This window comes from Sturnira hondurensis, unplaced genomic scaffold (genome assembly GCF_014824575.4).
Source record: "Sturnira hondurensis isolate 20B ecotype Veracruz unplaced genomic scaffold, ASM1482457v3 Scaffold0020237, whole genome shotgun sequence".
Classification (NCBI taxonomy): Eukaryota; Metazoa; Chordata; class Mammalia; order Chiroptera; family Phyllostomidae; genus Sturnira; species Sturnira hondurensis.
The window spans coordinates 7,273,761-7,289,166 of NW_028092868.1; the positions used below are offsets into that span (position 1 = coordinate 7,273,761).

At 43.3% G+C, this 15,406-nt stretch overlaps 1 protein-coding gene across 1 annotated transcript in view; it reads right to left on the reverse strand.

The window, feature by feature from the left end:
- Positions 1-15,406, reverse strand: part of DOCK10 (dedicator of cytokinesis 10) — a 225,740-nt gene that overhangs the window by 115,627 nt on the left and 94,707 nt on the right. Inside the window, exon 2 of the mRNA XM_037029382.1 lies at positions 8,620-8,739. Within this exon, the coding sequence (XP_036885277.1) occupies positions 8,620-8,739 (120 nt within the window). The remainder of the gene's footprint in view (positions 1-8,619; positions 8,740-15,406) is intronic.

Consider the following 15,406-nt stretch of genomic DNA (forward strand, 5'->3'; position numbering starts at 1 on the left):
GAGAATTTGCCTGAAAAAGCAGAAAGCCTCCAAAGAGTTTCAAGTGTAAGACTGTGGCTCTTCTGCTCATTTCTGACTTCTTTAAAGTGTCTCCTTAGACGCAAACATAAATTGATCAAAAGAAGGAAACTATACAGAGTCATATTTGTTCAGGTTACAGAGAATTTCTTTTCTGAGAATTGGATGCTTTTAGACCACTACAAATTGCTGTGCCCACAACAGACTTCCTGTTCTCTTTTAGAAACCCTTTGGTCGACAATTAGCACAGCTCGGCAGCTTGAAATGGAGCCGAGGCTGCCCTGGAAGGCAGCCGAGCTCCTTTCGGTGGTAGCGTTTTATAAGGGGCTATTGTCCAGAGACTAAGCCTTGGGAAACGGAAGCTATCATTTTAATTTATGAAACAATGTGTGCGGGCCCAGGTATGGAATTTCAGGTCCATAATATTCAGACTTCTTAGGCTACAGCCCTGTCACCTTCCGGTTCCTTCTGCTCTGCAGTGGGTAGTCTTGGTGGCCTTGTCAGTCACCATTCTGCTGACAAAAATGACCACAGATGACTTCATTCCAAGCACAGCGGGGCCATTTCTCAAGTGACCAAAGGCCACTCTCTGTCAGAGTCTAAGAAATAGTTTGCTTTTCCTATTCAGGGGCTGAGCACACCTTCCTGTGACACCACTGTAGACCCCAGGTGTTCCCAAAAGAGGACACGCATGATGGGCTTTATACACATCAGTCCCAGCCTGAGAAGTCAATGAGGCTCACAACAGGGACTCTTAACTAACACCTCACCATCCATTCCAACCTAGGAACGTGTTCAGAGTGATCTTCACCTGAGCTGCTCAGACTAACACTGGCTGTGCCTTTCATTGTAGTAGAGCAGGCACTTCTGCTGCATTAGTTGCTTGAAATACCTTTTTTTTTTTTTACCATATTCAGAATTGTGTCGTTTGATTTTACTTTTTTCAAATACATGAGAATACCACTCTAATACCTTCATTGGGCTTTAAGAGGAAGGTCCTTGTTTTGCTGGAGTTAGACTTTATGAAGAATGCACAGATAGCGAGCTGGCTGTCCTCATGCAGCCAAGTTGAGCATGGGGACATGGGGATGTCTCCAATGGCAGTGCTTATGTGTCTAAGAGGGAAGGTTTGCAGACCTGGTTTCAGTTTTACTCTTGAACTAGAAACCACTGAGCAAGTCATTTCACTTCTTTTTCGGGATTCATTTTCCAGTCTTTAAAATGTGTCTCATCCCCTCTAAGTAGGTGAAGAGAAAACATTCTACGTATGGAAAAGTGTGAGCATGAATAAACCCAGTGCTCCAATATCACAGACACTTGGGCACCAGGCCCTTCCACTGGCAGGGAATCGAGGCTGTGGTCTGAGGTCACTGTGCAAGGAAGCGCACAGTGGCCTGTGCGGCCTGCCGACGCAGCCCTGTGATGAGCAATGGGCCTCAGACATGAGCTGACCTGCTGCGGCCACCCCACCACAGCCCCTTCCCACATGGCTGCTCACGTCCCTTCTTCCTGCGGGCTCAGTGCTGCCCAAGCCCTGCCCGCGCTCCCTGCCTCTCAGACACCTCCTTTCTTTCCTCATCTCAGCTCTAGTACAGGTGTCAGCTGCTTTTGAAGAAATCTTCTCTCATTCATGCAACCTACATTTTCTCTTCTCCGAACTGTAGGGTTTGCTGCCTGTACCATGTATGAAGTCGGCAGCTTAACTAGAGAATCTTTCAGAACCAAAGCTCTGCTAGTGATTAGTGAAGTCAGTCATTATCCATATGTGTGTGTGTGTGTGTATTTGGTTTTGCATATGGGCAAGCCACATTAAGTCTGTTCTGGAGGCAAATTATGACAATAAATAAAATGTGTTTTGCCATGTTCTTTACTGTTTGTTATATTTTTGTTTAATTCTTTTAAAGAACGAAGTACTTAAACATAGGCATGTCTAGAACGATCTCTTGTTTTTAAATAAGTGTCATTGGGACGAAATTGACATGCCACAAAACTCACCCTCTGATGATTAGAATTCACTGGTTTGAGTATGCTCACTGGGTGGTGCAACCATCATCACTATTTAATTTTAGGACATTTTAATCATCCCCAGAAGAGGCCCATACCCATTAGCAGTTACTTCCCAATCTTCCTTCTCCCCTCAGCCCTTGACAATGACTCATCTGCTCTCTGTCTCTGTGAATTTGCCTATTCTGGACACTTCATGTAAATGGATTTATGGCACATGTGGCCTTTGTGACTGGCTTCTTTCACTTAGCATAATGTGTCCAAGTTTCATCCACATTGTAGCAGGTGTCAGTACTTCATTGCTTTTTGGGTGGAATTGTTTATCCATTCATCACGTGATGGACATGTGGGTCATCTCCACTTTGGGGCTATCATGAGCAAGGCTGGCTGTGACCAGAGGTATGCAGGCCTTTATTTGGACATATCTCCCCACGTTCTTACTGAGCTGAAATAAGCACTCTACAATCACTTCATTATCGTACCAATTATGTAATGACACCACTCACTGTGGGATTTGGGGAGTTAATACTTCTCTCTAAGTTGTGCAGCATATTTTTCTAAGAAGCAGCTGACTGAAAGTATGCTAGTTAGATAGAAACTAAGAGCAAAGTCAAGGTGCTTATGTTTGATTTCTGTACTCGCAGTTACTCTCCATCCTTGAACAAGAGCCTTTTCAAATCTCAGCTTCATTAGCTTGTAAATGAGAGGAATATTATAACTTAGAAATGATCGAGTTTGACAAAGACTATTACTTAGCTTTTAAATCGCAATTACAGTGTTCTTGCATGAACACTGTGAGCCATTTAAAGCCTCAGAAGCCAAGGATTAAAAAGAGGTTGAGATTCCTGTGCAATGTTAAGTTGTGTCTCAGTAAGAGAAGTAAGAAGAAGAAAAAAACTCATGACCTTTTTGTCTTGCAATTGAAAAAAAAAATTAAGATCTTTCTGCTTCCTCTCACCAGATGACCCACGTGGTTGAGTCTGGAAATCCCCATATACCAGTTACTTTTTATAGCTAAAAACATACTATGAAAAGAACAAGCCTTTGGTGTGCTAAAAAAATCACAATTCACTCAGTAATAATAGCGAGCCAATGAAAACTGTAGGATGTATTGAAGAGCCCAGAGACACCAATTCTGATGTGTATAAGGGATTCAGTATAAAGCAGAATTGTGAGAAGATCTCGTAACTCTTTAAACGGGCTGTTTCAGGTGTGCAGGTAGACCTTTGACTTCGACGATGGCATTGCCCCGTGTTGAAAGCATAACCCTTTGAATGTATGTCCTGCTCCTCATTCAGATGGGTGATGCTCACAACATAGCCCACAGAATGAGGGCCATGGGCCGAACTGCAGTGAAGCGGTTTTCTTGGTGTGGGCAGGACTGGAATCAAGGAGATGACGCTTTCCCATGGTGTGGGGGACGCTGCTAGAGGTGTAGAGTTCCACACCCTCTTACTTCAGGTCTACAGCTTCCAGAAATGATTCCCCCTCAAGCTCTCTGTATCTTTCTCAGGGCAAGAAACTCATTTCTGGCTTTCTCACTTTTTGTTCTGCCCTTTTGTACCTGCCTCTCCTGAAACAGAATCCCTCCACAATATGATTCAGTGTGTCCCTGAAACTGTCCTATAGCTTTTCTTTCTTACTGTCCTTGCCTGTTTCACCAAGACACAATTTGGTGACTAAGTTCTTAATTTGGGGGCTCTTAGGTTTCTATTGTTACCAGCCTCAAAAAAAGATGAGAAAAACAAGAACAGCAAACATAGTGCAATGATTGAAGTGGTGCATGTTTTTGAACTCGGTGAGCAAGTGCATCTAAACAGCTCCTTTTTCGTGAGTCATCGCCAGTCACACAGAAAACCATCACGCCTGCTCTCAGGACCCAGGCACTGGGAGAAACTATTTCTACCTGCTGTGCCAAGATAAAGAAGATGCTTCTACTTCAGACCCGTAACCTGGAGGAAGATGGTTTTAACTCGATGTTCAGCAATCTTTCCTGTATGCCCATGAACCAGACATTGTGTTGAGTACTGGAAATACAGTTATAAACTGATTTCCCCCTTGCCTAGTAACAAAAAGCGTGAGAAGAAGTCCATTAAGTGTTATAGGGAGGAAATTAGCCAGGTACTGTACTAGGTCAAATGAGCCTCTGGAGAAAGGGGTCATGATCTTAATGCTGCTTCTTCCAGGTGATATGTTGGGAGGTGTCAAGAAGGAAAGTGCATTCATGGCCATTTTCCTCGTCCTCAGGGAAGCCTGGTTACTTCATTCTCGTTCTTCTCAAATTTCATTTCAGAATGGCCATTTGGTTCCTAAAGGTACTCAAAGGATTGAAGTTATATTCTAAACTAATAATCTAAATGGTTCTGAAATAAATATTTGTTTTCCACTTGTGTTGTGCCAAGGACCACTCTAGTTGCTGGGGGTCTTGCAATGATCCCAATAAAAGGTATCCCTGCCCCACTAGAGGTTACGTGCTAATGGAGAGCAACACCAGGAGGGAAAAAGCACCCCGAGAGCTTTCTAGGTAGTGATACAAGCTAGACGGGACAGTGCAGCACAGTGTGGGAGTAGGGCAATGTTGGTTGAAGTCAGAGACGTGTCCTTGCAGAAGTAGCATGTGAACCAAGCCATAGATAAAAAACAGGAACCGGCATGCAGAGAAGGTAAAGGCCCTACGAATGTGGCAAGTTCGGGAAACAGACAGATGGTAGGTATCTTTGTAGTGACCAAGGGAAACTGGGCTAGGAGGTAAGGGCGCAGAGATCATTAGGAACCAGATGACTGGGGCGAAGGCAAGAAGGAGCTTGACTGGGTGCTCAGGACGATCGAAACCCACTGGAAAGTTTTAACTGGCAGGTCATGCCAGAGGCCTAAAGCTCTCTCTAAATGAATTGAGCAGAGGTAGGAAAGAAGCAGGAAGACCCTTTAAAAGCCACTTCTGGGGTCTAGGCCCAAAATGATGATGATGGCTTGGGCTAGGAGCCTGGACAGAGAGAAATAATGCAGGGTTCCTTGATATTCCTTAAGTATAAGCATTCTTAACCAACTTTGCTATTCACCCATATTAGTGCACACACTTCTTAATCATAGGGTTTTTGTTTTTCCTGTCAGTCTCACTCGTCTAGGAAGTGCTGTTCTATATTCAGCACCTTGTGGGTGCTGAATAAATATTGATTAAACAGACCAAGTAATGAAGAATGTCTGCTCTAAGTGTGGGTGCTTGGGAATGTGGAAACACAGAAGTGAGCTGAATTCTGGGCCATCGGGAGGAGGGTGAGGAACTGGGGCGACTCCCCTTCCTTCCATCCTGTGACACCTCAGGAACAGAGTGGTCATCTAATTCCACTTCCCATTGGGTGGGTGGGTACTGTTCACCCACGTCCCACAGAATCCTCACCATCGCTCAGGGACGAGCCCGGGGAATGACCATCTAGCCTGGTGACCAGGAGCTTTGCTATTGGTGACCCCTCCCATAGGACACAGGCTGTGGATGGAGCAGACAGGGACAGAGAGCTTTTAGAGAAAGCTCTTTATCCCACATAGAGGGAGATGAAAACACCAAAATGTGAACACAATTTGTGTTAGCAGGGATCTGTACATCAGAGCTACCCAGATGTTTTCCGTAAAGGGTCAGATAAATTTTTAAGGGTCCTCCATCCCCGCTGCCACAGCTCTGCTGAACCCTGCCCTTGGATCACGAAAACAGCCACGGGCAATAGGTGAAGGGAAGGGCATCGTGGTATTCAATGAAACCTCACTTATGGCTGCCAAAATCTGAATTTCATATAATTTTTATGAGTTACAAAATAGGCTTTTCCCCCCTCCCACCATTTAGCCAGTTTGGTGAAGAAAAGATAACAAGGCAGTGTTAAAAAAAATAAAAATCATCCTTAGTTCACAGGACACACAAGAGTAGGCAGCAGGTTACCCACGGGCCACCATTTGTCAACTCTTACTTTGTAGGGCAGGGAAGAGGAAAAACTATCCACCTGAATTTTGTTAAAAAACTGGCAATGTTATATAGTAATAATATTTGACATTATCCTTTGATTAGTGGGTGCTTAATGCAAATAAAAATATAGCTGTTTTTCTGAGGTGACATTTACTGATAATAGGGACTCGGTGGCATCAGAAGTCCCTTGAATACCTGCTAATTGGAAGCTCTTCTCCCAACTGGTCTCCCAGGGTCCTCCTCACCCTGTTAGATGTTCTGATAACATATACCCGGTCTCTGCACCCCTTGAAACTCCTCAGTGACTTGCCAGTTCCCTTTAGAATAAGGTGCAAAGCCCTATCTTGTCCTTGCCTGGCCTCCCCCGTAACTGCTCCCTCTGTCTAGCCACACCGTCTTCCATCTCAGAGCTCTTCGGGCCTCGCAGCAGCTTCTTTCAGCCCCGGACACCCCTCCCCGCCCTCTCCAGGTTTAGCATGGCTGGCCCTCCTCCAGAACTCAAAACGCAGCTGAGACATCACCCTGTCAGAGGTGCTGTCCTTGACCACCCTGTCCAACTCAGTTCTTCCTCTAGTCGGCCCCTGTTGCCTGGCCCTGTCTCATTTTCTTCACAGAACTGCTCTGTGTCCCGACTATCTTGTTAATTCATTTTACTTTTTTTTGCCTGATTCCTCCCGCCAAAAGGTAAGCTTCACTAAAATAGGGGAGTTTCTGTCTAATCACTGCTCTTTCCCCATTCTGAGATGCGTGCCTCACATGCAGTATTGTACATTTGCTGAATGAATCAAGGAGGGGCATAGTCTGAGGGGTGACAGAATGTTCCATTCAGAACTGTGCTCATGTACGACCTCCGTGGGAATGGACGACTGTGGGTGTTAGGGGTGAGGGTTGTGGGGAGGAGGGAGAGAACGGTCCTGAGGAAGGAACAAGGACCAGATGTTGGAGAAGCCCCGGGGCAGTGCTAAAGCTTCTGCCCTTCATTTTGATGGTGCTGGACGTGGCCACAGAAGGCCTGTGAGCAGGCAAAGGATAAAAGCATTTAGTGTATTTACTGAAGTGTTCACAGCGGGGGGAAAAAAAGGGCATTATTGTGTGTTCTGTGTACACCATTAAAGGATGGCAAAGGCCGTGCCATAACCAGGCCCCCCTTAGCTTCAAAGAGTGTGGGAAGGTGCCCCTGAATGAAGCCAAATTCAGTGCACATGTTTTATTCCATCTACACGCCTCCACTCTCTTCTCAAGTTAGGGAGGCTTGGAGTAGCTTTTGACATGCTTCTGAATAACAGAGCTAGAAGAAAAGGTTCTCCAAAGTTTTGAGATTTGTTTTGTGTGTGTGTGCGTTGATGTTTGACAGAAAAAAGCTGTTTGTTAAGTTTGCCTTCTGTCTCAGAGAAAATGAGGATGTGGAATTAAAAAAAATATAACATGGTTCAACTTTGTGTTTGCAGTTCAAGACCCCGTGGCCTGGTCCAACCACGGAAATGAGATTTCTGCACGAGATAAGTCTCTCTTCAAGTGTGTCAAACGCTGATGTGGGAGACACTTAAAATTCTGAAAAAGATTGGAAGAATGTTTTTTTTCTACCTACAAATCTGTCTCCTTTCTTCCATCCTTCTTTGTACTTGGAACAGGAAGTTAACTTCCACATACCTTCTCTTTTATCAGTCTACGGAGGAAGGTGGAAACAATGAACCTTTAGAAGCCAGAAGGCAGATCTGCCCCCAAGTGAAGGGAGGGACTGGAGGTTTGGGGCCGTTTGGGGAAGTGTGGGCTCTGAGGGCCCAGAACTCAGCAGAGGTTCCCATGACAACGGCCATTTCCCAGGGTGACCCTGCAGCTGCCTTTTCCTCTGCTCTCAAATGCTCGTGTTTGTGATGTCTGAGAGTACCTTTCTTTTACGAAAATTTACCACCTGCCCATTGAGATCTCTGTTTTCATAGTTGGATATTTACTAACCATTTTTGAATGTTCACAATGACCACAGATGAAATGGTTGGGACAAGCAGGTGCTCAGCATCCATAACTTTACTATGTTTTTCTCTGAAACAAATTTCCTTTTCATTTATTTTCTTTACTACCCCAAGAGCAGTCTCTGTGCCAGGGAATATTATCCTAAAGATCACAAATCCTCTATGAAAATGTGCTGGACTATCTATTTTGGCCCACAGTCCTTCCTCAACATTTCCTTATTAGAGGGCATCCGGGATTCAGGGTAATTTTTAAAAACTACATCTTTTGTGCCAAGAGAGTCCCACCTTTGCCATTGATTTATTACAATCGCTTGCAAACTTTTGGTTAGAACCAGCCTAAGGGAAGCAGTGAGGCCAGGTAGGACATTGGTTAGAAACCCATTCATTGGCAGGGACACAGTATTAGCTGGATCCAGGCAGAACCCCATGCCATTCCCATGCCTAAAGGCCACCATGTCACTGAGCCCCAATCCTCCACAATTATGAGGTGCTTGGGGCCTTGAAATTGCTGGATGTGGATTCTTAGTGCATTGACGGTGAGAAAGGGTAACCCCCTTAATCTACCCTTAGTGTAGATTACCCTTGCACTCCCCTTAATCTACAAGGGAAGGGTCCTTTGGGGGGATCACCTGTGAGGCCCTCCTGAACTTCAAAGCTTGAGAAGAGCACACTTACTGAAAAGTCATCGCTGGGGAAGAAGAGGAGGTCTCGGAGAGGATCATTCTTATGTGTCTTTTCAAGTTCTTCAATGACAGTTTCATAATCCAAAGGCTCGAGAAGCCTGGGTTTTTCTTGCTGTAGGAAAAGAGAAAATGGCATTAACTCCTGGCACACATAATCTTCTCCGGGCCCGGCTGTGTTTCATTTCTTGTATCACCAAGGCCTGCTTTGGCACTGGGCAACCTTGCAATAGGCTCACAGGGACACCGGGTGAGTACAGCTAAGCCACGGAACTATTATTTTGAGATCTAAAATAATAGGAGAAGATCTGGAAATACGTGACCTCCCTCTAAGTCATTCAAGCTATCTGCACTGAGCTCCGAAAGCTCACTGTCTCCAGCCCTATCACATCCGTAGACTGCAGGTTTATGTAAACTTTCCCTTTGTCCACGGGAAGATAGGTCTCTGGTTACTTGCTACAGTATTATGATGATGATCATCACTTCTGCTGAATTAGATACTTCCCTGTGAGGTGGACTTGAGTCTACTTCAAAATGCTGGCTCCCTGCTGGCAGTCACAGTATCAGAGGCTGCCTTAGTTGTCATGGGAGCATGGATCTCGTGTCAGGATGAATTGCTTGGCCCTGAGCCTCTTTGCCACGATAGAGAGAAGCTGGGTAATTCTAACATAATTGAACAACGTAACTCTTACAGACACAGTGTGGTGAAAACAGAGAAGAGTCTCAAAGATAGTTCGATAATCGTATGGCATTAATGCCCTGAAGCTGGGAAGAAAGGCACTTCTCTCAGAGAAACTGCCCATAGCACCAAAAAGATTCATGCTGGTGGGTGAAGGTATGACCATTTCATTACAGGGCTGATGTGTTTCCTCTCAACACTGGAGCCCGGAAAAAGGACTTCAGCATTACAGAAGAGAAAACCAAGGGCACAGCTGAGTTCCCTTGGCCCTTTGATGAAGCATTTATACCAGCTGAAGTGAGAAGAAATGGTTGTTTGGATTATTATAAAGCCCCTGGAAGATGGAGTGATCACCATGACATTTGTATGCTGGAATGACCTTGTAAATGAAAAAAAAAATTTTTTTCCTTTTTCATATCAGTGACATCAACAGTTTCTCACCAATCTTGCTCCCTCCAGTCTGAAAAGCACAGAATTAGCTTCCATTTCTAAGGCCTTCTTTGCAAGACCTGTGCGAAGAAATCTCCAGAAATTTTTATTGACAGTTCAATAATTTCTAGTGGCCTCCTGAGAAAAACAATGTTTATTCTGATGATTTTCCAAGTATAAAAAAGTGAAACAAAACAAAATGTAACACAATGGACCAGTAACAAGAATTTTCATGTATTTTCTGCATTAAAACAAAACAAAAGGAAACCAAACCCATTTTACAAATGCTTAAATAAACTGAATATAATGTAAACTGAATATTTTTCCTGGAAGGGCCCTTCAAGTTAGATTGCTAGGCTTAGCAAATAAAAACACAGAACTCCATGCAATATTTGAAGAAAAGAAGAAATTTAGTCGCCCAACATAATCTATTGAGTGAAAGAGCTGAGAAACCTTCAACATTTTGAAGTAGAAGATACAGAGACACTACCTCGCAATGGGAGCAAATTAAAAAGAAAGCCTCCTAAAATCCATGTCTTTTGATATATTTTATTTAGACTTATTTTAAGTTCCAAGTCCCATTTCCCCAGGCAAAAAGATTAACTCCAATGATCACAAAATGATACTTCAAGAGCCATGAAGGCTCCAGATGTTTGGTTTGGCACAAACATTTATTTCATTTTATTTTTAGTTGACTTCCAGTGAGTCTTGAATTGATGGTATTTCATTTCAGTTCAGCTACAGACCTCCACAGTCCTTTTCAATTACCCATTACCCTGAAAAATCACACATTTATTTTACTGACTGCTCCAAAAGGCCTTTGAGTCTGAAACACGTGACTATTCTGGAACCTCTTTCCCCCCAACATAATTTTGTATCTTAAATGTAGCATATCAAACAGAATGTATTTAAAACCATCATGAAGTTATCTCGGCCACAGATTTGGTTGGTTACATCCCTTCCCCTTGCTGTGAATTTTCAGCTTAAGGGTGTGACACCTTTTGGTCTCACGTGCCAACAGTTCATGCTGTAGCTACTGGCACTTTCTCTCTTCTTTCTTTCCTTCATACTGCCATGTGAGAATGTGGCTTAGTATGTGTGTTGAAATTGATAGACTGAAAGGCAAACGACGTCAAGATGTTTTAAGAGGCCTCCTCCAATCTTGTTTGCACTGTCTTTTTAATTTCAATTCCCATTGGTTACAAACTACAGCATGAATGAATAAGCTGGAGACAAGAAGACCTTCAAAAGAGACATTTCAAGAGGGCCCACCTTTCATCCAAAGTTAACGCCATCTGAAACAGCACAATAGGAAAATCTGGGTTCATGACTTCTGGACAAGATGGTGGAATAGGTAGATATACTGTGCCTCCTTGAATAACCAAAAGAAGGACAACAACAAATTTAAAAACAAAAAACAACCACAACTGCCAGAAAATCAAACTGTATGGAAGGCTGACAAGCAAGGAGTTAAAGAGGAAAGAAACATTTATCCAGACACCTGTAGGAGGGCCGGGGACCAGCAGCTGGGTGGAGAGGACTTGCAGCAAGGTGATGGCTGGAGGACAGGCCGGAGTGGGCCAGATGGCAGCTCATGGACTGGGCGAGTTGGTAGCTGGCAGAGCAAGTGCTCCCACATTTGAGTGGGTAATACTGGGAGGAACAAGTGGGGACGAAAGCAGACCATGCAACCCAGGGTTCCAATGTGGAGAAATAAAGCCTTAAAACCTCTGACTGTAAAAACCTGTGGAGGTTGCGGTGGTGTGAGAAACCCTCAGCCTCACAGTAGAGCTCACTGGAGAGACTAATGGGGTTCTAGAATAGATACAAAAGAACCCACCTGGGAATCAGCACCAGAAGGGCCCAATTTGCTTGTGGGTAGTGGGGGAAGTGACTGAAAGCCAGAGCCCAGCAAGCGGCATTGTTCCCTTTTGGACTCTGCACCCATGTACAGTACCACAATGGAGCTACGTGGGTTACCCCTCCCTGGCGAATACCTAGGGCTCCACCCCTTAATATGTGACAGGCCTGCCAAGACAAAAAAAAAATAGCCCAAATGAAAGAACAGAGCAAAGTTCCAGAAAAAAATACAACTAAATGATGAAGAGATAGCCAACCTATCAGATGCAGAGTTCAAAACACTGGTAATCAGGATGCTCACAGAATTGGTTGAGTATGGTTGCAAAACAGAGGAAAGAGTGAAGCAAATTAAAAGTGAATTAAAGAAAAATGAACAGGGAATCAACAGTGACAGGAAGAAAATCAGGACTCAAATCAACAATTTGGAGCAGAAGGAAGAAATAAACATTTAACCAGAACAGAATGAAGAAATAAGAATTCAAAAATATGAGGAGAGACTTAGGAACCTCCAGGACAACTTTAAACATTCCAACATCTGAATCACAGGGGTGCCAGAAGAAGAATAGGAAGAGCAAGAAATTGAAAACTTATTTGAAAACATAATGAAAAAGAACTTCCCTAATCTGGCAAAGGAAATAGACTTCCAGGAAGTCCAGGAAGCTCAGAGAGTCCCAAAGAAGTTGCACCCAAGGAGAAACACACCAAGGCACATTATAATTACAACACCCAAGATTAATGATAAGGAGAGAGTTACCTACAAAGGAGTTCCCATAGGACTATCAGGTGATTTCTTGAAAGAAATCTTACAGGCAAGAACGGGTAAGAAAGAAGTATTCCAAGTCATGAAAGACAAGGACCTACATCCAAGATTACTCTATCCAGCAAAGCTATAGTTTATTTATTTTTTGAAAACATTTTATTTGTTCATTTTTAGACAGAGTAGGGAGGGAGAAAGAGAGGGAGAGAAACATCGATGTGTGGATGCCTCTCACACACCCCCAGTTAGGGATCTGGCTTGCAACCCAGGTATGTGCCCTGACTGGGAATCGAACCAGAGACCCTTTGGTTCACAGGTCGGCACTCAATCCACTGAGCCACACCGGCCAGGGCCAGCAAAGCTATCATTTAGAATTGAAGGGCAGACAAAGGACTTCCCAGATAAGGTCAAGTTAAAGGAGCTCATCATCACCAAGTCCTTATTATATGAAATGTTAAAGGGACTTATCTAAGGGAAAGAAGATAAAAAAACTATGAACAGTAAAATGACAACAAACACAACTATCAACAACCGAACCTAAAAGCAACAACAACAGGAAAAAAAAACACATAAGCAAACAACTAGAACAAGAACAGAATCACAGAAATGAAGATAAAAATAGGTGATCACATGGATCACCTATTGGTGGGGTAGGGCAGGGGGTGACAGGGGGGAAATGTATAGGGAATAAGAAGCATAAATAGTAGGTACAAATAGACGGGGTGGGGGTGGTTAAGAATAGTCTAGGAAATGGAGAAGCCAAAGAGCTTATACGTATGACCCATGGACATGAACTAAGAAGGGGAGAATGTGGGTGGGAGTGGGGTACAGGTGGAAGGGAATAAAGGGGGAAATGGGACAACTGTAATAGCATAATCAATAAAAGTATTTTTAAAGAGGGAAATTTGATATCACCAGGGGAAAGTTATTAATAAAACCATAGAAAAAGTAAATTTTAAACTCTCATTGATATGTCCAATAAAAGGCACAGCTTGCAACAGATGTAAATAACTGTCAGAAGATAGATTTTTACTTATTCATTCCAAGCTATGACACACCAACCAATCAATTAATGACCTTTATTGAGCCTTTTCTGTTCAAAATGTTGGCTGAGGTTAATTTGACATGGGGCTGCACAACCTAGCAGATCTGCTTAATATAATTCATTAAGTCAGCTTCTGGGGGGAGAAACATTAGTTAAGTTCAATCTTTCCAAGGAATGTGTTAATCAAAGTGTAACTTGCAAGATATTCAATGTTTTATAATTACTGTGGACATGAGGTTTAAAAATAAAAATAACGATAATATATTTTGTAGCATCTAGAGCCTGCAATTTGGTGGTGTTGGCCATGAACTTGTTACAATGGAAGAATCTTGGCTATGGAGCCCATAGACCTCTCTGGGACAAGAGAGCTGTCTGTTCAGCACTTTGGTCAAAGAGACAGATGTACATGAGGAAGGTGGGACAAGTTAATTTCTCACTACTGCTGCTTGCAGAGACACTGAGTGCCACTGGGAACTGAGCAGCATTGACTTACAGCTTTACATCGGTTGAGTTTGTCCCTCTTGAGTTTAATGTGCCTCCTTTTTGGAAATGCACCAACTGGGATGAGGCATGTGCCAAGATCGCCCTGAATTGGACTGGATTTTTATATTACTTTTTACTCTCACTCTTTTCCTCTCCAATGAGTAATGAATTTCATTAGCTATTCTAAAATCACTCGCAGCCTGGGAAAGGCACCCACCAGTGCTGGCTATTATGCAGCAGGGCTGGTGCTGCACCACGGGGTGATACGCCCTATTCTTCTTACCCAGTATTGAGGGATTTGTTTGCTCCACTTCCCCAAATCCACAGCTCTCCCCAAACTTAACTTCACAGTAGAAGAATGGATGCTGTCACAAAACAAATGCTCCCTTCCCTTCTACTTATCCCACAGCTTCTCGTGGGATGCCAACAAAACGTCCAAGTTCTAGAGTTGGTCAACCTGCCACCTTGGTTATATACAGGACTGCCAAGAGCCATTTAATTGGTTTGCAGCAGGCAGACTGTCTGCGCCTTAGCTAAAGATGCTAGTTTCAAGAATGTAGTGTTCCATCTGAATATCTGAATTATTTTCAAACTTGTAATTAAAAATCAAATGGGTGAAGTAATGATACTGAAGGGCTAAGCATTTGAAGTATGTCACACTGATAAAGGAAATGACTAAATTGTCAACCTAGATTTATCTCCAGAATAGAAATAGGATCTAGCTAAGAAATGACCCAGACTACTCAACCTTGCTTTAGGAAAGTCCAATGTGAAAGGAAGAGTGTGATGACAGGTTTTCTATGTCGAGATACGACCAGGAGTGCAATGCACACTCTAGAAGCACCTGATTCCAGTGTGAAGTGACATCTGTTTTGCCCTGAGAACTGTGCTGCACCCATAGTGCTCATCACATAAGTACTAAGTTTTAAATTTCCATGAGTCTTGGATTTGAAGCACTTGTGTTATAAATTTAACGTGTACAAGGATCAAATACTAGGCACTCAGTAAAGATTTGTTGAGTAATAAGTTTATGTCATTTCATTCAGAAATTCACTTTCTGGGCCTCTATTTTAAAAACAATCACACACTATCAAAGGTTTATACAAAGATATCTCCATAACAAGATGGGGAAAATATATTCACCGGAATCCAAGAGAGATAAGAAAAGCAGGCAAGCTGGTGGATGCTATATCCAAAACATAAAGACACCAGAGCTGCTGCTTGAAAAGTGTGGTTTGTATTTCCCAGAGAATTGTGTGTTTTGGGGAGAGGCTTAATGCTATAATGGGCTTTGGGCAGGACATTGAAAATAGGCGAGGGGTTGAAACAAATCAGTAAATAATTGTGTAGTGCATGTGATGATTCCTCCTTGTAACTCTTCATTCTGCATAGGAGTGGCTTTTGTGGGAAAACCCAAGGAGGTTGGGGTCTGTGATCAAGGTGCCAAGCATTGCTACAAAGGGAGAGATAACTAAAGGGCACCACCTCAGAAAGGAAGAAGGCCAAGTTCATCTTGCCACTGGTTTTCT